Source organism: Gopherus flavomarginatus, chromosome 9 (genome assembly GCF_025201925.1).
Source record: "Gopherus flavomarginatus isolate rGopFla2 chromosome 9, rGopFla2.mat.asm, whole genome shotgun sequence".
In the NCBI taxonomy this organism is placed as follows: domain Eukaryota; kingdom Metazoa; phylum Chordata; order Testudines; family Testudinidae; genus Gopherus; species Gopherus flavomarginatus.
In genome coordinates this window covers 24,470,894-24,495,612 of record NC_066625.1, presented here as the reverse complement: position 1 = coordinate 24,495,612, position 24,719 = coordinate 24,470,894, and the positions used below count along the sequence as shown (strand labels likewise).

Here is a 24,719-nt window from a genome sequence, read left to right as displayed (position 1 = left end):
TAGGGTCCGCTGGCTGCTTAATACAAGAAGTCATGGTATTTAAATGCCTTATTTTGCATCAAGCACTGGGAAATGGGAACATCTTTCAGGCACAGAGAGGGAGGGACAGTTGTTGAATGAGGAATTTGGCTTGCTACCTGGCCAGAAATGTCAGTACCAAAACAACATGAAAACTGTTTCAATGGTATTTCTAATAGCAATGGTCAAAGCTCAAATGATCTAGAAGGTCAGGTCAGAAAATTATACAAAAAAGCTGATGCTTATTCAAAGCCAATGTGCAGCTTCAGAGTCTGAAAAAAACAAACTGATATCTCACAAGAGGCCACTTTCTAGTTTGATTTCTATGTGGACCAAAAGTACCACACCATTATTATTAGACACTTATTGAGTACTAAGTATTCATTACTGTACAAAGGCAGATCAGACACCTGCCCCAAGGAGCTTTCTATCTAAATTAGACACCAAAAGAAAGAAAGAAAGAAATTGAACATGAAACCTTTAAGCAACTAATGCTTTTAGCTCTGAGGGCCCCAGGCTTCAGTCCCTGGTTTGCTGGTCAAGGGAAATGTCATCCCACAACACACAGTCCACATTGCCAGGGTAAAGAAGAAAAGTTGAAAGGAATGGAGTGTGATGAAGGTGAGAGATAGATTGGAGAGGATGAATATGAAGAAAAGAGCCTGTCAACTTTGCCAGGAGGTATTCCCCTGTGACCTGAATGACAGTGGTTTCAGTGGAAAGGAGTGAAACTGGACTGCAAAGGAATTAAAACAGTAACGAGGGCATGAAGGCCATGAGAATAGACCTCATGGCCTTCATAGCCTTCATGCCCTAAATGCATCAGCAGACAAAGGGGCAGAGAGAGATGGGACAGTTGCAGAAAAAGGCTTGAGCTAGCAATGGCTGAGGAAAAACAGATGATTTCAGCAAAAACAGCAATCAAACAGACATTTTAGTTCGCAGGTCAAACAGTCTAGGGTATGAAAAGTTTGGATGTTTTCTTTTTGTATTTGTGTGCTGTACAGCTATTGTGAGTGTAAATTTTAGGTTTTCTTTTGACATTTTATTTAATAAACATGAACAGAAAAAAGAGTTCAGATGGGAAGCAACAGAAGCCAGAACACAAGAGGGAATGGAGTCAAAGGGGCAGGTAAATTCACTGAGATTGAGCCATCTGTATACTGAGTATGTAACAGCAGAGATATGGTAACAGAGGCCCTCTTGACTACAGGTGACACAAGTGACATAAATATAACTCAGGAACATAAGAGGAAGCAACTGATGTGCTGCCTGGGCTTCAATACAGTGTTCCGTAGTAACAGAATGAGTGTTCACAATCATAACACTGCAGTTTTTGTTCTGCAGAGTCTAAGGGGAAATAATATCCAACCCCTTCTGACTGTGGTGCTATAATCCTGCTGGCGTGATAGTTACTAGGATATAATCAAAGAAAAAGTGACACTTTTGTAGTCTGAAACGTCAGCAGCTGATGATGTATTTTTACTTGTCTTTTAATCCTTCCTTAGATGCCATGAGACAAAACACTAAAGAACTCAGCTGTATGTTACAGTTGTCTTATACTGATCTGGAAAATACTGTACATGGCAGGTTATTTGCACCACCTGCTGCAAAAGTGTCACTCGAGGGAAGCAGGGTAGACACCTAGGAATGTCCAGGACGAGAAATCACTTAAAGAAGGAAAAGAAACTCCAGTGGGAAAAGTCTATGAAAATGAATAGTTCATGCTGTCAAGAGGATTAAATCTTGTAGAGAGGAGAAACAGTGCAATAGGAATCAGTTTTAAGTTTTAGTGGATATTCAGAATTCCCTTGCAACCAGCCAACTGCCTTTACACATCATGACCTGAATGGTGTTTTATTTGTGTTTCACAGCAATATCTTAGAGACTTTATAGTGAAAGCAGCTGGAGCAAAAACCACACTGCATAAAATGTGTACAACTTCCCTTCTTCCCCCTCCCCCAAGTACACACAACAACCCAAATCTTTGGCCAAAGTAAAGACTTTTGCTGAGTATAGCTACCTTCAGGAAGTTTCATATAGAAAGCAGTAAGGCTTGGCTGTCCCATCATGATTCACAACACATATATAAACTAGCAAACATATAACTTGCACTGGTTAGGCATAAGCTGCAGTGTTGCCTTCAGTTCTGGACATCTTGCATTTTAAAAAGATATTGACAAATTAGAAACAGTCCAGAAAAGAGCAATAAAAATGATAAAAGTTTATAGGACAGGACCTAGAGTACAAGTAAATGCTAAGAGAGACTTGGGCATCTGGACATAAGATGAGACATAACTTAACTGTCTACCAGTACACAGAGAAGATTTATATTAAAATGATAGGAACTTGTTATTCTGATTGGACAATGAAGCCCAAACAAAAGTAACAGGTTAAAACAGTAGCAGGAAAATTAGCTTCCATACTAACTTTAAATATTTATAAGAAAAGATATGCATTAGAGTAAGATGTGAGATTGCCACTGATGGAGATATACTGTTACTTAATTCAATCTTTGGTTAACTTGAGTCTCTCATATGATCAATACATTTGGAGATGAATTATTAAAAAAAGTGAACAATCTCCATCTTCTATTATATTTAATTTTGATAGTTTTAATCAGGTTTTAGTTAGACAATGTCAAATTCTGAAGATGACCAATATGTTTATAAAAGATGATCACAACTAGTGTTGCATTGTTCAGAAGTTGCTACTGTAGCAATATGCACTGGTATGTGATATGCAAACAGTGAGACACACCCATAGGGGGCAAACGGATGGAGATCAACCTTTCATTCAAAGAGGAAAAGACTTGTTCAAAGACAGGAAAGCAGTATACAGTGTTTCCATCTGTGACGGGGTATACTTACCCTGCACTGGACAAGAGAGGGTTAACCCCACACTATGGGTGAGAGAAGTCTCGCCCCTCAGACTGTGCTGGGCATGCTCCAATTACTGTCTCAGTATAAAAGGTAGCAGCCCAGATCATTCTAGGCTAACTGCCAGAGGGGAAGGATCTTGGGTGGATGCTCTAGCAGAAGAGCCATCACAGCCTTTGTATGCAGGGACTGGAGACCCTGAGAGCCAGACTGGAGGGCTGATGTCGATGAAGCCTCAGGGAATCATCCACACTGAAGAGCCTTGGAACCTCAATGCTCAGCGGACTACAATGCCTGGAAATACAGTAGGAAGTGACCCAGAGAGGATGTGCAAGTGGCATCTCCAACCTGATTGAGGTCAGCATGTTTTGGTGGGAGTCCCCACTGACCAGTGGTGGAGCACTCTGACACAGTCAGGGCCCTGGGTTGAGGCTTTGTGGAGTCGGGTGGGCCATGGCCTCTCTGCCTGGGCTGTCACCCCACCCTCATGGTGGCCCCTTCCTCCTCCCTGGATATTGGCCATTGGGCCTCACTGCCCTGCACCCAAAGGCTGTTATATTGACCCTGGCTCGTAGGCCATATTGCCCTATACCTGAGGGCAGTTATATTGATTCTAGTCACTAGACTGCACTGCCCTGAACATAAGGGCTGCTGGCAGTGATTCTGGCTGCTTTTGGCCTAGAGGCTGTTGAGACTAATGGCAGTGGTATCACAACCCAAAATGGGCATGGGGTGTGCATACCCTGCAACAACATCTAAATCAAACTATTGAAGGAATAAGGACATTGATGCTGTTACAATGCTAGCAGATGAATTAGGTGACATTTGCGGTCCATCCCATCCCAATAGATTTTATGAAGAACAAAATCAAATGGTTTGTGTCTGTGAGAATGCACAATGCTAGGTGACCAGCAATAAGAAGGGGAACATTTAAAAGGTATAGACTAGCTAGAAGAGGAGAAGGTTGCTGCTTACAAAATGGCCACTTTAAGGCTGTATCTACTTGGCTTTGCCAAACTTAAAAGGCTAGTTCTAGAAGGCAGCTGGGGGAGAGGGCAGAGAGTAGAGAACAGATTGTCACAAAACATGCTGCTTCAGTGTTGGGCATATTACCACTATACTATGGTTTGGGTTTTCACATTGATTTGTACTTTTTTTCTTCTCAATTTGAGAAATTTTAATTCCACATTTTGAACCTACCGCATGTTTGGTATCACAGCCTCCAACATGATTCAAATGGCACACACATTATGTGCAGACAGCTTTTGCTCCCCTGTGGTTACAAAGTCCATCTCGGAGTAGAACCACCATTCACCCAGAACCAAGGCCTGGTATCCGACAGTCCCTTATCATTATAAGCAGGGCTCAATATTCCTCAGTTTCTGTAAAGCCTGCAGCATTCATTAAAATAAATAAAAATTGCTTACCCAGTTTTCAAGCTGACCAATGCATCCTCAACACCTTTCTGATTATACTTTGTCATATAGAGGTGCATATCTGGGTAATTGTTTCTGATGTTTCTCTCTGTGCTCCCATTTGGAACAGTTCCAAATCGAAAGGGGGGTGAATAATCATGTGGCCTCTGAAACTAGAGAGAAGGAAAGGAACACTCAAAATAAACATGTAAACACAGGGCCTAGATGAGACAAATCTATCAGATTGATCTCCTGTTAAATAATGTGCATAGAATTTTGTCCAGCTAATTGCTCCACATTGCCTGCTTCAAGGACAACTTGTGCTTCTGCCATGATAGACTGACACCTCCTTAGGGTGGACAGACAGCAAGTGTGAAAAATCAGAACAGGGGGTGAAGGGTAATAGGAGCCTCTATAAGAAAAAGACCCCAAAATTGGGATTGTTCCTATAAAATCGGGACATCTGGTCACCCTACACCTCCTTCAAAAGTCCCTCTTGTCACTTGTGGAGCTGAATGAAAATGTTCACGCCCCAAGTGACATCAGCACATTTCTGACATTCTATATTGTTCCCTCGCAACCTCCAGGGTGTCTCGTGATGGCAGCTAAGTTGACCACAGGAGGCTTGAGACACTGGAACCAGGAGGACATCCCTCCCTCGAAAACCAGTCCCTCCATCAAAAACCAAAAGTGAAAAAAAGAAAAAAGAGCAAGCAATGCCGTGGGGATGGACAGGTGATAATGCCATTGCCAGCCACACTGAAAATACAACTCTCCAATGAAGTCCTCGCCATCCACATTCTCTTATTTTCTGTAAGTTTTAGAGACAGCATAGGATGCAAGGAGCCTTCCTTTTAATTGGTCTAGGGCACAAGGGACCACAAAGACTGCACCAGACTAGCACCTGCAGCATGCTTGCCCATCCACAGGGAGAGGGCAAGGTCAAAGGGGAGGAAATTGGCTTGAACCAGTTCAGCTGCCTTCATGTGGATGGAAGTTCATTCTGCACTCTTTGAAAAGTGCGGCAGCCACTGCCTTGTTTCCCTGAACAATGCCTCTGACTATCTCTGCTGGGATAGTGCACACCTAAGCCCAACCCCGACCTATGACTTAAAGACAAAAGTAATTCATTTATGAGCCTGGGGTAGGTGGCTTACTGCCAGTGAGGAATCTTTTTTCAAATGGAAAAGCTATGGAGCTAGGAAAGGCAGAATGTACAGGCACCACACTGGGAATGTTTCAGTATTTCCATAGGATTAGCAGTAGCCCTTTGGGTTTCAGACTGAGTAAACATTTGGATAACATTGTAAGGAAGTGTTACCAGAAGTGAAGGTTAATTAAAATGTTTTGTTAAAATTGGCCCTAAACTGAAGTAACTTGACTAATGAGGAACTTCAATTTAATATGACTAAAAGCAATTCATTATAGGAAAGACATTATCTAGGATCCTCACTCCACAGTTTCAGTGGTAAAATGCTCTTTGTGTTATTACTGTAAAGGTTAGATTCCCAGTCCATCGCCCATATAGTGCGAGAGTCAGCCAATATTCATTTATACAGCAGATGCTTCATTTGGGCCACAGAGGTAGTGCTTCCCTTCATAAATTTTGCTCTTCTACAGCAAGAATTCCCAGGCTCCAATGCCAACTGTGAGACAGCAGCAAATAGGCTTGCCTATAAACTATTTGCTATAGGAACATTTTCACTTCTGTCAAACCTTGATTTTAGACTCAAAATAGTTTCTTTACTGCAGTATGATTTTCACGGGATGACTCTGCAATGGAATACTTCATTTTAATGAAGCCTATGGAAAACTAGAATGAAACTAACTTTATTTTCATTTAATTTTGCTGCAATATGCTTCTTCCTGTATATCTCTGTTTGGACATTCACACTGCTTTCCTGTTTAAAGGATTATTTCCCTACCTTATCTGTGCTGGTTGATTCAGGCTTACCATAAAATCAGACATTTACACTTTAGTTCATACTTTGTGACTGGTTTCTTGCTCTCGCCTTTCTGCACTTTGTAAGCAGAACTGAGCCAAATTCTGCTCCCTGATATATGCCCACAACTTCCATACATGTCAGTGGGAGTCAAATTCTATGGGGAGAATTAGGTCCAGGTATTTGTTTGACTTATAATTAGTGTCTTAAAATGAATATGACTAGTTTCTCAAGTACTAAGCCTGGTGTAATTTCCTGCTCAAAAATTTTCACATTTTCAAAATTTCAACAAAACTTTTTACAAAAAAAATTTTTTTTTGCTGTTATTGGAATAATTGAAATTTTTTGAAAATTAATATTTGATGAGTTTTTGCAAGCCCTACTCATAGTACTAATGTATAAAAGCAGAGTTGGAAAAAAAAGGAAAATTGTTTGAATGCCTTGGTGACTTCTCAAGAAGTTTTGCTCCATTTTCACTTTTCATGAAGCTCCATATGAGCAAAGCTGACTCCATAGGAATGTTTGCAGGAAATGAATTTCATACTGACAGTCAAAATTCAATCCCAAAACATTTATTTAGGGCAGACATGGCTTATAAAGTACAGGTAATTCAATCAAAGAACAGAATAAATAATATGTGACTTAGCAGACCAATCACACAACTCATAGACTGAAATGCTAATATTAAAAATTCAAAAGAAGCAAATCCTTCAAGAAGAATCTGTAGGCTGGACTTTATTGCCACAAAACATTCAACCAAGTATTGCTAGCCATGAGCAAATTCTTAAAGGAGTTGGGTTTTTTTAAAAAGTGATGGTCTGTTCATGCTCTGCAAACAGGAAAGAGCTAAATGCAATGAATAAATGTACTGCAAATAGGTCACCCAGATGTAAGGAGGAATTTGAAAATCTCAATGATACTTTTAATAATATCTATTCCATGAACTGACATAGGTTGGAGGGAGAATATAGGACCTGTGATTGCATCAAAGATCCATGAAGCTTGGGTTTGAGGAGGAAGCAAAAAGCCTCACTTTTGGCAAGTCTTGCTTTTAGACTCAAGTTCTCAAGAACCCTGGTGGGAACTGGAATATATGGGAGCTGTCAGGATGCAATTTTCTTTTAAGACCTTTTGTGAAGTATTTTCAGCTCTTTTTTATTGTTAATAAAAATCTCCAAATTAAATGCAGAAAACTTCAATTTTGATCATAAAAGGACATTTGCTATTATTCAAAAGGAGATCAATCCATTCTTAACTCCCCATATTATGCCCACTACTAGCTCTGCAGCATATACAGTAACCAAAAACTCTCATCCACTGATCTAGGACCCCAGTGACACATTTATAATGGTCTGAGCTGAGAGAATAGTCTTCTTCTCATTTATATAGTTTGTTTTTATCACTATGCCTTTCTGCTCCACATGATTTCATTCAGGTGACTGATATCAGGCCATTATTCACAAGCAACTTGATCCCACATTTGAGCTCTCTTCCTTCTCAAACACCACAGTAGAGATGGATTCCAGATATGCTACCATCCATCTATTTCTTACAGGGATAGCACAAAGTGGAATTACAAAAGGTATAACTAAAGTCACAGCTATCAAAAATTCATATAGAAACTTTCATCTGAAAATTCTGATGACACTCTGTGGGAATGTCTATACTACAGCTGGGAGCATGCCGCCCAACCTGGGTAGACAGACACATGCTAGCTCTTGCCAAGTTTACCATACTAAAAATAGCAGCATGGTCGCTGCAGCATGAGCTAGTTACCTGAGTATAGACTTGGGGCAACTGGTGGGCTTGTATTTGAGTGGCTAGTCTGTGCCACTACATATGCTGCAATGTTCACATCACTATTTTTAGCACACTAGCTCAGGCAGAGCTAGTGCATATCTGTCTACCCAGGCTATCTATGTAGACATATCCTGTGTTGTTCTAATAGCAACTGGAAGGGGCAGGACAGGGAGAGAGGGGACAGGGCAAAACTTTTACTCTAATTGGCCAGTCAGCCAGGATGCCTCTTGACTTAACTCTGCTGTACTCTGACAAAGATGCAATGAATCATATATCAGTAAATAACTGCTCAAATGTATGCCCTATATTATTCCACACAAAGAAAACTATGTTAGAAGAACTGCATGGCTGAAAAATCAAGGATTCTGGTGTAAGAAAATGCTAGAATTAAGGCTGCCTGTGCAAAACAATCCAACCTGGGGCAGACATTCAACACACAAAATTTCAGCTTGAATAGCTGAAGTTTTGTTAAAGTGAAAAGCAGCGGAAACAGGGTCTTATATTGGGAAGTGTTTGGCAACCTAGTAATAAGCAGAGCTAAAAGTCCTACATATAATTAGGCTTGAAAGAATTTGATTTTTATCAGTAATGTCAATAAATCTTGATTTCACTGTACACACAAACCAGTGAAAAATTAGTTCCATTGATAATAATCAAAATTTACACATAGGCAAAGTAAGACTTCATGAGCAAAATCCAGTGATTTAGACTTTTTTTAATTAGGGTGGTTACAAATGGATGGGTGAATGAAAAGTAAAACCAGATAGGATTTGTGGATTTAAGGATATTTACTTTGTATATTTTGACATGTGATTTTAACAATTTGTGTTTTAATGGTCTATAAATCATTAACATTTTGAATTTTAATATCTACCACCATTAAGTAATAATTATCAAACACCTCCCCCCCAATTCCCTACATTTGTGAACATTTAAATCAATAAAAAAAATTTTAAATGATTCCAAATAAGCACCAATATTATCCACTGAAATTATAAAAAGAAAATCTAAATCTGCCAAGCCTACCTATAATAAAGGCAATCTAGCTATCATCATCTCTCCTCTCCAGAGGTCTCTTACTGTGTCTAGAGCTTTTAATGGGTCTTAAAGTCTTGAAAATGTTAAAGTTATTGGGTTTTTTTATGTTAAATATTACAGTGAGGTCCAGAGGCCCTGAACAGGATTGGGGCCCTGCTATAGTAGGGACTCTGTACATACAGAGAAGTAGACATGAACCAGACATGAAATTCTGGAAATTCATGAGTCACTACACAGTGCTGATCATCAGCTTGGATTGTAAAAAGAAAACTTTTAAACAAACTGTACAATGTCCATCTCTAAAATACAGGTACCAACATCTAAACAAATAGTATAACATCAGTCTCTAAAATACCATCTCCAAATTATGCTCAGACCTGTATAGATGCACTGAAGGGGCAGGGCTTCTCCATCACATCCACACAGAGCTAGCGCTCAGAGGAAGTGGGCCTATGACTAACACTATCTACTTGTGCTGACCCAATCAACCCAGTGGTGGCTTTTCTGGCCAAGGCTACAGCACACTGGGATACATACACTTGGGGATGGGAGGGAAGTCTTTGCTGCATCTTACAAAAGAGATTGCATGACCCGCAGAAATCTGGCCTCTCCTTCTCCCCATCTTGTATCTGTTGTGCAAGGGCCAGTTACATTCAGTCCTTGGCCTCCCCTGAGCACAAAGCCATATGGAAATAGCCACCACAAAGGCAGAGTGGTCACAAACTAATGGAGCCACTGGCCTTGGAGGAGACCACATGCTAGAGCCCCTTAAGGTGCCCATCAGTAAAAATATCCATAATTTCCTACTGTTGTTCAATAATCTTCCCCATATTGCATATTATACCATAAGGCATCCTATGGTATAATAAGTAACAGCTGCTTGGAATGCCAACCTTTTGCACTTACTTTGTGTTTATATAAAAAGTACACCGAGGCTTTTAAAAATCCTTTTAAATAAAAAAGGATGTCAAAACATAATTTCCTCTTTTCTTCTAACCTCCTGAAGCATTGCGAAGAAGTTTCTGAACACCCACTTTCAGTACATTCTGTGCGGGTACTTCTAGTGTGACAAGAATCACATGGAATTCAGTGACTCATTTGCAAGATTACTAAAGAGAAAGGAGTCACAAAGGTCTCAAAGCCGAGGACAAGGGTAAATCACCTGTCACCATATATTTAGCAAAAGCAATAGGAGAAGGAGGGAGAAACAACACATTCCTTGGATGGGAAGTTATTGATTGTTGAGAGTTTGGGACAACTGCTTGAAAGAGGGATAGATTTCTCCTGACTCTCCTCTGTAAATACATCACCAAGAGAACTGACAATAACAACCCCAGTGCCTGGCTGGGATTACTTCATTGCAGTGACAATATTGACAAAGGAGCTTGACTTTTTAATTGTGACTAGAGAGAACAAAACAAAACAAAACAAAAATGAATTGATTCACCAGCCAAGAATTCAGATAGTGAAGGGACTTATGAGTTTTTTTTATGTTCAGCTCTTTACAAATACAGAATCACAGAGCATCTCTTTAACGGGACTTTAATACTACTGGAGTTTTTCTTCAGCTCATTATGCAGTGTCCATTTGAACTGAGTTTCAGGATTGGTTGGTTCCTCCCTTCCTCCTGCCCCCAGCCCAGAATCTAATCTTGCTGAGGGTCTGAATTTGCTAAAAAGAAAACCACTAATGATAATTCCTGGGCTAGTATATGAAAGCATTAGGGAATCCTAGCAATGAGTGCCAAAGGGCCAGAGAGAAAAAAAAATATTTATTTTAACATGATTAGGATTATTGTCCTCATAACTCATGGTTACTTTTTTAAAACACTGATTATTTTAAACCTTTAAAGTCTGAGAACATTTCAGGAGGCAGGGGATGGGAGGAAATGTGTGTATCTAAAAGAACATCTTGAAGCAATCCTTTATTTTTCAGGATTTCTAGATACTTTAACCAGTTCTCTGAAAAGATGCGGCTCCTCTTTTACTTGATATCTATTGGTTAGATAAAAAGGAATTTAAAGATAAAAAAAAATCAAAATCATGTCCAGAGGCTAAGTACATTTTTAGTAGCAACATGGAAAGGAATTACTGTGATTTTCTGGGTCAAGATTTATTTATTTTTTGGAGAGGATTGGGGGAAGGGAATGACAAAACCGATATAGAAAATCATAGATGCACTGAAATAATTAGCTGATGGCTAAGTCCAGTGTAATTTATATTACCCATTGCCAATATATTGGCCAGAACTTTGAATCTAAGATCTTTCGACACTTCCAGTTCCTGGTTGCACCAAAAGCGGGATGGGGAGTGGAGCAGGGAGAGCAGCATTTTCCAGTTCTACTTTTTTTCCGCAAATGAAAAATGTTATTTATCTGTCTCACTGTTAATTATTTATACTATTTAAAATAAAAGTATCTTTAAGAAATTTCTTTACATTCTTCCAAAAGATTTTGAGACACCATGACTTTATGAGAACAAAATTAGTCCTGCTCATTCTGTTTCTTATCAGTCTTTCCTTGGCCGTCTAGAATGACTGCAATTAACTCTTTCTAGCTCTGAAAATTATGGTGATCTTTCAGGAGCTGGGTATGAAATGCAGCTATTTGATCTGTTGCCTTCCCTGGAATGGTAGTTTTAAAATAATCTTAGGTATTCATTTCTCATAATCCAAGTATTTGGGTATAAATCCCCTGTCCTGTCTCTGTAAGAGCAAAATGAGAAAGCACACCATGCTGCTCAAAATTTAACATGAGATGTGATCAAAAGATACCGTACCAGGAAAAACTGCTTGCATGAACACAGTGGGGCACAGTGTTACATTTACAAAGATTTACATATCAACTACAGCATGCTATCACAAAAACACATCTGTCACATATCACCCACTTACTCTTTCCATTTTAAGAAAGGGAAACATAAAAATGTCTCCATCAAATATTTCGTATGTGTTGCAATTTAAAATAATTTCTCTTTTTCCCTATTCCTATCATTGACTTTTGGTAATGGTTTTGTAAATTAATTACATTATTAGTACTATACTTAGAAATAGTCTCCAAATGATCTACCTTTAACCAAATACATATTGCATGTGTTCCTGGTGCAGTTTTTCATCCATCTACACCTGTGCAGAAGTGTCTGTTTTATCTAAAAGGGATAAAATGGTTACTTGCCAGTATTGTAACTGTCGTTCTTCGAGATGGGATGCAGATGTGTATTCCATGTAGGTGGACACGCATCTAGGACATGGAAGCCAGAGAATTATGCCTAGCAGTACCTGTGAGGGTGGCACTTCCACCCTGTGGCTATAGCCCAGTCCCTCAGGGATAAAAGGGCAGCACCACCATAGCCTCCCTCAGTTCCTTCACACTGAACGTCAAGAGTGCAGGCTCCATTGCAGAGGAGATGGAGGGTGGATTGTGGATTACATATCTGAATCACATCTTGAAGAACAACAATTACAATTACAGGTAAGTAACCATTTTCTCTACTTCAGGTAGATGCAGGTGACTCACAAGCAGTACTCACAGGAGGTGGGGCTCAGAGCCTGTTTAAACAAAGACTGCAGAATTTGCATCAGATCTGGATGCAATAGTAATACCATAGTGGTTTGTAAGCAGATGTACAGAGGACCAAATAGAAGCTCTGCAAATGTCCTTTATAGGAACATCAATTAGAAACATCATCAGTGTTGCCTGGGTCCATATGGAATGACCACACACCCTCTGAGGAGGTGCAGTCTGAGGTACTTTGTATGCTCTCATGATACAGGAAGTTATCCACCTGGAAATCATCTGTGAAGAAACTGCTTGCCCCCTTCATTTGGTCTGCACATGACACAAACAGATGAGATGAAAAATAGAAAGGTTTAGTCCTATGCAGGTAAAAAGTTAAACATTGCCTGACATCCAACGTGTGAAGATGCTGCTCATGCGGAGTAGAATGCAGCTTATGGAAAACCACTGGTATATATCATTTAGTTCAAATGAAACTAAGAAACCACTTTAGATAAAAATAGAGTGTGGCCACAGCGTTATGTTGGCTTTGGAAAAATGCACATAAGGAGGCTCTGCTATCAAACATGCAACACACATACTTGCCTTGAAGAGGTTATTGACACAAGGAAAGTGGTTTCCTGACACAAGAGAGAGAAAGAAGAAGTTGCAAGAGGCTTGAATGGATGCCCCATAAGAGCAGCTAAGACAATATTAAGATCCCACAAAGCAACCACTTATTTCACTGCCAGATGGAGATGAGTGACTCCTTTCAAGAGCCTCACTGCCATGGAATTTGAAAACGTTGTGTTCCCATGGATGGGTGGATAAAATGCCAAACAATCACTGCCAGGTGCCCTCTTAACAAACTAAGTAAAAGACCAGAAGACTGAAAGTGTAACAGGTACTCCAAGATGTCTTGGATATAAGCTATCTTCAGCTGAGCTAACAACCACATTGAGAACCATTTGGTCAAATAGGCCGCACTGATCTCGGAGGGCTTTCTACTGTTAAGTAAGACTTGCCAGACGGCCTTCAAACATTGTTCCTCATCATCATCTAAACATGCAGCATCCATGCTATGAGAGGCAAGGAGCTGAGTGCTGGATGCAAAACCTGACCATGATGCTGAATCAGGAGGTTGGGATGAATATGAAGGTATATGGGAGGGCCATCCAATAATGTGAGGAGGGCTGAGAACTAGCACTGTCTTGGCCACAGGATGGCAACGAGAATGAGTTTGGCACGATTCAGTTTCAGTTTGAGAATGACCTGCAGGTAATCAGAATTGGAGGAAAAGCATACAGCGGTGCATACAGGAGTGTTAATTTCCAGCTCAGAGCCCAGACTGAGACCCTTTCAGGAGCAAACCAGCTGGCATTTCTTGCTGTCTCTTGTGGTGAACAGGCTGATTGTTAGAATACCCCAAACTGCAAAGAGGGACCACAGGATTTTGGGCTTCAGAAACCACTTGTGATTCAGGGAGAAATTTCTGCTGAGGTGATCTGCCAGGTGATTCTGGATCCCAGGTAAATGATTAGTCATAGGTCTAATTTTTTTGCTGATGCAAAACTGCTAAAGCCCAATTGCCTCTTGACAGGGGCGGCTCTAGACATTTTGTCGCCCCAAGCACGGCGTCATGCCACGGGGGGCGCTCTGCCACTCGCTGGTTTCGCGACACCGGTGGACCTCCCACAGGCGTGCCTGCGGAGGGTCCGCTGGTCCCAAGGCTCCGGTGGACCTCCCGCAGGTGTGCCTGCAGAGGGTCCGCTGGTCCCGCGGCTCTGGTGGACCTCTCGCAGGCATGCCTGTGGAGGGTCTGCTGGTCCCATGGCTTCAGTGGAGCCGCAGGACCAGTGGACCCTCCACAGGCACGCCGCCGAAGGTACCCTGCCTGCCACTCTCCTGGCGACCGGCAGAGCGCCCCCCATGGCATGCCGCCCCAAGCATGTGCTTGGTGTGCTGGAGCATGGAGCCGCCCCTGCCTCTTGACACAGCATGCTGGAGTGTGATCCCCCGTCTGCTCACATAATACATCACAGTGGTATTGTCAGTGAAGATGTGCACTGCTGAGTACCTGATGTGATCTCAAAAGGCCTGACAGGTATTGCGAATGACACAAAGCTCCAAGACGTTGATATGCAGACATGCTTCCTGTTCTGACCACAGGAACTGAACTTTTTGTGACCCCAGATGTGCTCCCGCACCTATTAAGGAGGCATCAGTGACAATAGCCCTGGTCACTGAGAAAACGGAGACCAAAATGTAAGGTGCAAACACCAGTCAGCTCCGATTCTGCGACAGGCAGTGAGAAGGAACTAAGAGGTGCTGGAGTGGTGCTGCCCTTATACAGTAAAGGAAGAACCTAGCACTACAGGTTAGAGTATGGCCTCTACAGGTATTGATAGGCAAAATTCTCTGGCTTCAATGTGCTGGGCAAATGCATGACTACAGGGGCGGCTCCAGGCCCCAGCAAGCCAAGCACGTGCTTGGGGTGGCAAGCCATGGAGGGCACTCTGCCGGTCCCCGGGAGGGCAGCAGGCAGGCAGCCAGCCTTTGGCAGCATGCCTGCAAAGGGTCCTCTGGTCCCGCGGCTCTGGTGGACCTCCCACAGGTGTGCCTGCGGAGGGTCCGCTGGTCCTGCGGCTGCGGAGGGTCCTCTGGTCCCGCGGGAGGTCCACCGGAGCCGCGGGACCAGCGACTGGCAGAGTCGCCATGCTTGGGACGGTGAAATGTCTAGAGCTGCCCCAGCATGACTATATGGAATAATACACAGCTGCCTCTGCATCTACTCAAAGAACATGGGTTTAATGACTCACACAACTTAGTTTCACATGACTTCATTTCACCACATATTTTTCCTTGAGAAAAAGACTATAAAGCCTCTATAAAAATAGATTTATAGGGTTTTTTAATTATTTGGACCCTGGGTTTTTAAATAAAGAAATAAGTTTAATATGAAGCCACATAGTTTCATCAAAACCAGCAGTTGCAAGTTTGTATCTTGATAGGGACTTTTGGCATCTAGCATATTTGTGATTAACTGAGTACAATGAATGGGAAAATGGAGATTAGGTCTCTTTTCAGAGCTTGAACACTTACCTTTTTATCACTCAGCCCAGTCACCTGGTCAACAAATTCCTCTTGAATCATAAATGCAGCCAGGTTGGCAGTGTAGCTAGCCAGGAAAATGACAGCAAAAAAGGCCCAAACTGACACCATGATTTTGCTGGTTGTCCCTTTCGGGTTTTGAACAGGCACAGAGTTATTGAACACCAAGCCCCAGAGCAACCACACTGCTTTTCCAATGGTGAAGGATGGCCCATGGGGAGCTGCAATTGCAAAAAAACACAGTAATTTTAGTCTTTGTCCTCTCTGCTCTATTTCAATTACGCTTCTTGACATTACACACTCTGACTAGTTCAATGCAAAATCTTTCCCACTTAATTACTTAAATTCAAAAAATTAAATTCTGAGCGGAATAGTTTAATCACGTTTAATCAAATTTCCATTCTGAATAATCATTAAGGCCCATATTCAGCAAGGTTTTAAGCCTGTACTTAACTTAAAACATGAGTAGTCCCATTGGCTACAAAGGAACTGCTGGCATGCATAATGTTAGGCAAATGTTAAGTACCTTATTGAATCAAGGCTAACAGGATACAGGCTCTCCTCAAAATGCACATATAGTTCCCATTGACTTTGATTAGAGGGGTATTACTGGAAATAATCTGACCCAACTAGTCATGCTTTTGATCAGATTTGATTTCTCACTTGGGATGAAAGATGCAGGAAAATATGGCCAACATAGAACCCCCACACTCAAACAGCAAGGGGGCCATCAAGGATATTATCCATCTAAAAATCATTACTTGTACAGCCCTGTGCCAACAGGCTACTAGAAAAATAGATTTTATTAGAGCTCGGTAGGAAACTGTTTCCTGTCCTGCAAAAAGCTTTGAAATGTAGAAAAATTTTCACAAAAAGTCAGAATCTCAAACTTTTGCCAACCTAAAATTAAAAAAAAAAAAATCAGGATAGATCAGTCAAAATGTTTCATTTTGATTCCAACTTTTTATATTATAAATAACTTAAATTTATCAACACAATGTTTTGAACCCTCCAAAAAAATCAAACATTGTTTCAAAAAATGGCAACATGGGACATCACTACAATTTAAAAAAAAACCTCTTACTTCTATTTTTCTTTAAACTGGAAATTAGCTAAAACTGACCTTTCCTGTTAATAGTTTCAGATGTAGAGAATCTGGGGTTCCTAATGCAAAAACAATTTAATAAAAAAAATTCCCAACCAACCTCTAGAATTAATAGTACTTGCTTGACTTGCTTTTTTTAAAGCCTGATTTACAAGAATTAATTTCTGTATAATGCAAGGTTCACTATCAACTATTTTAAATACTTAAACAATATATAGAAATATTGAAAGGAAAACAAATAGGAGGTAAAAGAAACATTCTAAAGCAATAAACTCCTACTCACACAATGGGTATACACTTAATTTATACTCCATTTCAACAGAACTCTTCCTTTACTACCATGTTAATTTTTGATGTCACATTCAAACAGAATGACTTTTGAAAAGATGATCTGCTTCCTTGACTGTGGGGGCACTATGAGAATACTGTGCAATAAATATATGCAATTGGGACTGACTTCTGGTTTATGAAAGTACCTTTCAAGGCCATTAAAAGCTGAACTGATAGTGTGGACAAAATGTACTTTATGAACAGTGGAGATAAGAAAAGCATAAGTCATTCAAGAAAAGCGAAGCTAGGTATAAAAGCTGAAGTTTAGTTTTTTTATCATTGTTCTTTCTGTCACTGGATGCTGAACTACTATGAGGCCTGATCCTGCAACCCTTTCTTCTGTGAGTAGGACTATCCCACACAAATATCCTCATGGGTCTAAGACTCGTGTAATTGGAATCAATGGAAGGACTGGCAGAGGTTCAGTGAAGATGGAAGGATCTGGTCTATGGCTTGTGCTACTTTTCTGATAAATTAATACTCAAAAAATGCTACATTAAATCATTTGGTCTTTATAAGCTATGGTATTTAATGTTCTTAGAAACCAAGAATATATACTACTGAGAAGGCTCCAGGAGTTTTTGCTAATTACATAGTGGCATCTGTTTAATTTTACATGGCCTGATTTTCAAAGGCCTCAAATCAGGTTCAAGTCACTGGGACCTGAGGAAGGCAGGACATCATTATTTTAATGTTACATCAAGAATGAAGATCCTTGCTCAGCAGCAGATGTATAACTGTTATACAACATGTTTTTTCCTCTGCAAATAACATTCATAACACTTAATATACTGAGACAGATGATGACTATTAAATCTATTAGGGTTTGTTAATATTTTATAAAGATGAAACTGTGAAAGCTACATGACATCAAAGACTTAGGTAAAAGTGGCTAGGTGGAAAGAGTGGAAATATTGCCCCTAAACTGCTTCTTTTGCCTGTGATTTTCATAGGGAACCTCTTCAGAAAATACATCCTAAATTCTTTTGAGAAAAACCCAGAAGAAAAATGTCATCTGTTCCAGAAAGTTTATTACCATGAATATTTAGAATCTACCAAAGAAGTGGATAATCTACCTACTTTCTCAGCTTCTTAGGAATACCCATCTTCATAGTATCTGAGCATCCTGAAAGACCATGACACACACTAGAATATACTGTCCGCATATAATAGTATTCCCTGAGTTGAAAGGTGTTTAACTATAAAATAAAGTATGTGTGATGTAGAGAGTTAAAAAAAAATTAACCTCTTACACTGAAAGTAAATAAAGTGAGATGCACAGCACAGTATAAATACTTGCAAGAAATATTGATTCTTAGGGCAAAAATGCTACTAAAATAGTTTAATTGAGAAAAGTACATTCCCTCTAATAATTTGGTGTAGTGGTATATTTTGAAATAATCAAATATTTTTGGAAATAAGGGAGCAAGTCCAACATACAGCTGTGCACACCACATTGTAAGGAACATGGCCCTTCCAAGCTTCCCCTTTCAGACCTGAAACTATTGCAAGGGAATCCTATCTTTTTTACAAGGATTGTATTAGATCCTGTTTAATCTCCACGTTTTTTTAAAAATTAACCAGAAAACCACACTAGTTTAGATCAGTGAGTTTGAATTCCCAGCCAATTCCCAGGAGTCAATGGGGGCTTGGAGTGCAAGGAAACTAGAATGAGACTCCTATGTGCCAAGATACACATTTATTAATCATTCCAAATATTTTCCATATCAATACCCTTGGCCTACTAGGGTATCTAGACCACCACATTACTTCAGTGTGATTTTCCATAGTATCACTCATTCACCAACTTCTTTATGACAATATATTAATGTGAAACATGACAACACAAGCTCTCAACCAGATAAAACATTTTAGTTAAAAGTAATTGGAGCGGTTCATAGTGCTTCAATTTTATTGTTTGTTCTGAGAGGAGTGAGGGGAGGGAGGAGTGTAATTTTGCATAGTCCTCGATTTTGTAAAATGAAAGCTTACCTTTCCCTTTTGCTAAGTTCCTGTTATATCCTACAGGACTAAAGTACTCAAATATAAAGACAGCCATGGCGGACACAATGAGAAGCATCACAAACATCATCACCCAGACAGAAGCACTAAAAGGCTCTGCAGCAAAACAGACAAGAGAAACAGAAACACAGTTCATTAAACCAGTCACAGCACAACAAGAATTCTAATGTCTAGCAACTCTTTGTAAATTAGCTTTTACCACCAAAACACTAGCTATGTAATGATATGTAACGAGAGGTCAGTTTGACTGGAAGATTGAAAGAAAGAGGGAAAGAAAGAGGGAAAACCTGCAACCTGTCCTTGATTGCTTCTTCTAAATAAGCTAAATACAATTTAAAATAATAATTCATCTTAAGTTTGAGTTGCAATTCAAGAATGAAGGCTGCATTTCCCTATTTCACTGGGCAAAACCTGCAGTCACACTGATTAGCAAATTTTAGTTTGATTTATCACATATCCACTGCTTATTTGGTTCTCAATTATATACGTATCTTGTATTTTTTTATTTTATATTTTTATATATATATATTTTCAGTTACACGTGCCTATATAAACATGACCATTAAGGTTCTGATTCAGTTAAATCAGGGCTGAAGTACAAATCCAACTCTCTCTCCCCCACTTATTTTAGCTAAGCCAAAGTGGCAGGAAAAAAGGTAAATCTCTGACTTTACAGACAACTTTTAAGGGAAAATGTTACCATGTTCCGAAAAGGAAAGGATTTACTGTCTGGAGAACCAGTTTATGTCCATAATTATTACAAATGAAGATTACCTTCAACTCTTTCGAGGGTAGTACGTGAAGGGAATTTTTTATTTTACTTTTTCCTCTTCTTCCATTGAGCACGCATCTCTACATGTTTCCATCACATGCAAAGATGTTCTCTTACAAGTTATGTTATTAATCTTCAGAACAGGTTTCTTAAGGTAAGTAGTAGTAGTTTTTGACTAGCTTCTTAGTAAGTGTAGCAATAATTTTACTAAATCTGAATTACATGTTTTCAGGGATTATTTAGAGAGAGTGTCCTGGACTGAAATTTATTTATTTAAATAAGATGGATCATACCCATATGTAATGAGAATATTTTTGTTGAAATAGTGTAGCAAGTACACAAAAGAACAAGAGTTTCTTAAGGGATATTGGAGACTTCTAGGTCAGTTTGGAAGTAGATAGACTTAAGGGGAGCCCTTTTAAGAAACCCAGATTGTGTTTACAATAAATATTGTGTTATTTATTCACATATTAATTGGCATAAGAGCAACGTAAAAATTAAAGGGGATTAGGATGAGTTTTTAAAGGCAAAGGAGTATTGAGAACCCAGGAGTACTGAGAACCCAGAGATAATTTTAGATGTTGCTTTGAGAAAAAAAGACATGGGCTGAATAAGTTTTAATTTGGGAGAACCTAGTTAAGATACAATTTGAAATACACTCAGAGGACATGTTGTACAATATTAGAGAAGTTCTCTTAGAGGTACTGAAACGTCTCAGAATGTTTCTGAACAGAAATAAATATTGAACAGAAAACTTCCAAGACTGTCAGCAACATTACACCTCAAATTAAACTAGTTAAATAGAAATAAAGGCAAAGGGCAGAACAGGACAATGCAGCTAAGGTGGCTATAAACAATAGTTTAAGCAGAATGTTCTTAAATAATATAAACAGTCTGGTGATGAGATGTAGGATTAAAATATAAACAGAAGCAAACTAAAAAGAGCAAAAAGCAGCATTGAAAAACAAATATAGAATAAATAACTAATAAATGACACATGGTTACATCATAATGGGTCCAACGCAGTCATGAGGAGCCCCCCAGGTGAGCAGCTAATAATAAAGCAGCCTCAGCAAAACTTACAGGCTGCTGGAAAATATATTAGAAAAATATTCTGTGTGTGTTAAATGATACCACCAAGTGCATAAGTTGATTGGAAGGAAGAACATAGGCTATTGAAAGGGAAGTAACAAACTTGAATTTCAAAGATAAAACCAGCAAAAGAAATTTGGTGGTGGATGTAACTTACCCACAATAGTCATGCTTACAAAGCAAGAGCTTTCCATTAGGAGGGATAGTGCTGATTCTCATGTTTAAATCTAAGAGAGGTCTAAAAGAGGCTTAAATCTCTGAAAAGGTAGGAATGTTCTAAACAACAGGAACTTTTTAAGTGCAATCGGTGTAGATTTTCACAAAGTACTTGTAAGATCTAGTTTGTATGACTATTGGTAAGATATGTATTTTGGGTGAGATGTGAGCTACCATTTGTAAAAGATACTAGAACTTGGAAAATAATATAGCAAATAATGAGGAACAATGCAATCAGATTCTTGGTGATATATAGCAAAATCTCTCAAAGTCTATGGAAATGTAATTAAACTGATCTGGAAGGAAGAAAACAAAACACACCTAGAAATGCAGATGGAGACACCGTGCCATTGCTCCTTGACACCATGACACTTATCCCAGTCTCAACAAATGGTACTGAGAAGTCAACCACTTCTGAACGCTCTTCATTAATTGTAAGAGAACCCACAGCCATAACTGCTCTCTGATAGACCACCTGATCCAGAAAGAGAAGAAATCAACAATGTTACCCACATATAGTATACCATATTTCTGCAAACGAATTCAAAATGCTTGTTTGCCAAGTTTTTACTTAAGAGTTCTTTTACCTAACAGAACTTACTTCACCAATCATTCCATTCCACACATTATTGACCTTTTTGCCATGCTTCCCATTGGTCACCAGATATAGGTCATATGTGAACTTCACAGTTCTAGATAACTTCTTCAGGATGTCAATGCAGAATCCCTTGCAACATTTTTTTATGTTAGTTCCTTCATTAGTTGAGTTGCTGTTAACATGAGAAAAAGAACCAACCAGTTCAGTTGTGAAAAACAGAAGAGGCTACATACCAGCAAGTTTTACTGTATTTATCAGAAGACAAGTGGAATATAGATGCCCCCTGGGTTACGCAAACCTGACTTATGCAAATCTGCACTTACAGAAAAAGTTCCATAAGCTAGAAATAGTTTTAGGTTGTTGTTTTGTTTTGTTTTTTTGCGTAATAATCAGGTATACATTTCCGACTTATGCAAAATTCAAGTTACACAAGGCATTCCGGGATGGAACACTTGCGTAAGTCGGGGAATATCTGTACAAAAGCGAGACATATAGACAGTGGGGTAAAATTCTGCCTTCTAATGTGTTGCTTCTTCATAAATTTGTTCAGTATTTACATAGGATGGTGATAGTACCTTATAAATACCACAGATAGATTTGATTAGCAATAGATTGGATTGTTCGATATCACACTCCTGCCATGTATCTTGTAAACCAGCTAAAAATTCCTGTAATCAGTTTTACAAGAGGGGGTGGTTACCCACATAGCTGAAGGTAGCACTGGATCCAATTTAAAACTACTGATGTACTTGAAATAGCACTCGGAAGAAACGGGGATTTAACATACTGAGCGAATTCAGTACTGGATGACTTCAATGGAGGTGGTGGTGGAATTGTATATTGAGGCTAACTTGGTCAGATAATGAGCAAAAGAGGCTTAATTAAACATTTTGCCATACTGCAAAGCAATTGACAAGGACCATTGTTGTCTTGGATCAATTTTGAAATAATAGTGCACATATGACATTTTATATGGTGTTAGCAGGTCTTGCCAATAAAATTCTTATTTTGAAAAGACTCAGCAGGATTGAACTGAGCTTTATAAATAAGTGTTACAAATATCAAAAGTATGTCTCTAGTACAAGGCTCATTTCAAACATATAGTAATAAATAAAACCTAGTTCTTATAGAGGGCTTTTCATACATAAATTTCACACTACTTAAAAGGATGCAAGTATTATTACCCCCATCAGATGGGGAAACCAAAATATAAAACTGAAGTAGCTTTCCCAAGGTCATACAGAAGTTCAACAGCAGACCCTGTAATACAACATAGGCCTCATAACTCCCATTCCATTAACCTTACCACTGGAATATACTGTCCTCCTATGTAGGGAGGTTTGTATGGTCTTGACTAGAGCTGGATGGAAAATTTTCAATTAATTCTTTCTCCTCAGAAAATGTAAATTAGTCAAAACCAAAGGTTTTCATGGAAATTGGTTTCAATGAAACTTTCACTGGAAAGATTTCTCATGTCCGGAGGTCGGTGGGTGGGAGTGCGTGAGTGAGTGAGAGAGAGATCAGCCAGAACAGCAAATAACCTGTTGGTGAGGGCACTCACTTGGGAGGTGTGAGATCCAGGTTCATGTCACCACATGCCTTAATCACCAGGCCACAGAGCCAGCCCCTCTCCTTGGCCCAGTGAATATTTAATTATTTAGACAAAAGTGCAACAGCTCCCACAGGAGAGAGAGACACACACTTATGCCTTCAGTTATGGAATTCTCCCACATGAGAGTTATATTAAATCATTACAATCTGTTTTAATCTGAAAGTGAGGAGAAAAATCTCCTTGCAGTTCCAAGGGTGGCTCTAGAAGCACACAGAATTCCCATCAAGCATCAAGCAGAATTCTGTGCATGAAAAGCAAGCAGAATAGCAAAACTCAGACAAGCCATATGGATTCAAGAGGAGAATTTTGCTCTTACATTTTACTTCAATGCACATTTCATGACCATAGCAATTTACAAAAATGTGAGTGTTCTGATAGGCCATGTCTGATAGGCACCCTACACTTGCTCTGAAAGGGTTAATGTAAGCTAAGAAGGAAGCCAGGTAACCAGACAGGCCACAGCTGAGGGCAGGGCAGCTTCACGTTTTTTGCCGCCCCAAGCAAAAAATGGGGGGGGGGTGGAGTGCTGCCACAGAAGCAAATAAATAAATAAATAAATAAAGGTCTGAGTTCTGCCCTTTGAAAAGTGCCACCCCCAAAGAGCCAGAATGCCACCCCTTGAAAAGGGCCGCTCCAAGCACATGCTTGGAACGCTGGTGCCTAGAGCCGGCCCTGACTGAGGGCAATCAGGTCGTATAAGTAATCTCTGGCTGCATGAGGGAGCCTAGCTGATGAGGAAGGAACTGGGCAGAGGGAGCTGCAGGGAAGCAGACTGCAATCAGTACCTGGGAGAAGGGAGGTGTGTTTGCAGCTACAGTTACTCTCTGGGAGGAAGGAGCTGTGAAGCTGGCAAACCTGGGGAAACCAGGAGGTAAGGAAAGAGCTGAGGGAAAAGGTGGTAAGGTCAAGGAGGGAACAGATCTTAGCTTCTAAATTAGAAGGTCCCTGAACCTGGAACCCGGAGTAGAGAGTGGGCTCAGGTTCCCCTGCCAGCCACTGAGGAAGTGGCACTGTGGGGTACTGAATGGGAAGACTGCCAGAGACTGCTAGCAAGGAAAGATTTTGATACCCTGGAAGGGGGAAACATATACAGTGGCCTGGGTGGAGGGTCAAGTCACAAAGAAGGAGCAGCTGGAGTCAAAGAGAGAGAGCGAGAGAGAGAGAGAGAGCGCGAGCAGTAGGTTGGGTATGCAAGGAGCAACAGAAGGGGGCCCCAGACCTGGAAGAAACTAATCCCCAGAGTGGCCAGGAGGTACAACCCCTAGCTGTAAGCTG

At 40.0% G+C, this 24,719-nt stretch overlaps 1 protein-coding gene across 1 annotated transcript in view; it reads right to left on the bottom strand.

The window, feature by feature from the left end:
• The window catches only part of GRIN2A (glutamate ionotropic receptor NMDA type subunit 2A), a 284,374-nt gene that overhangs the window by 52,101 nt on the left and 207,554 nt on the right, over positions 1-24,719 (bottom strand). Inside the window, exons 7-11 of the mRNA XM_050966516.1 lie at positions 21,836-22,004; positions 21,556-21,709; positions 19,125-19,250; positions 15,689-15,918; positions 4,325-4,485 (exon numbers count right to left, since the gene is read on the bottom strand). Coding sequence (XP_050822473.1) covers positions 4,325-4,485; positions 15,689-15,918; positions 19,125-19,250; positions 21,556-21,709; positions 21,836-22,004 — 840 coding nt within the window. The remainder of the gene's footprint in view (positions 1-4,324; positions 4,486-15,688; positions 15,919-19,124; positions 19,251-21,555; positions 21,710-21,835; positions 22,005-24,719) is intronic.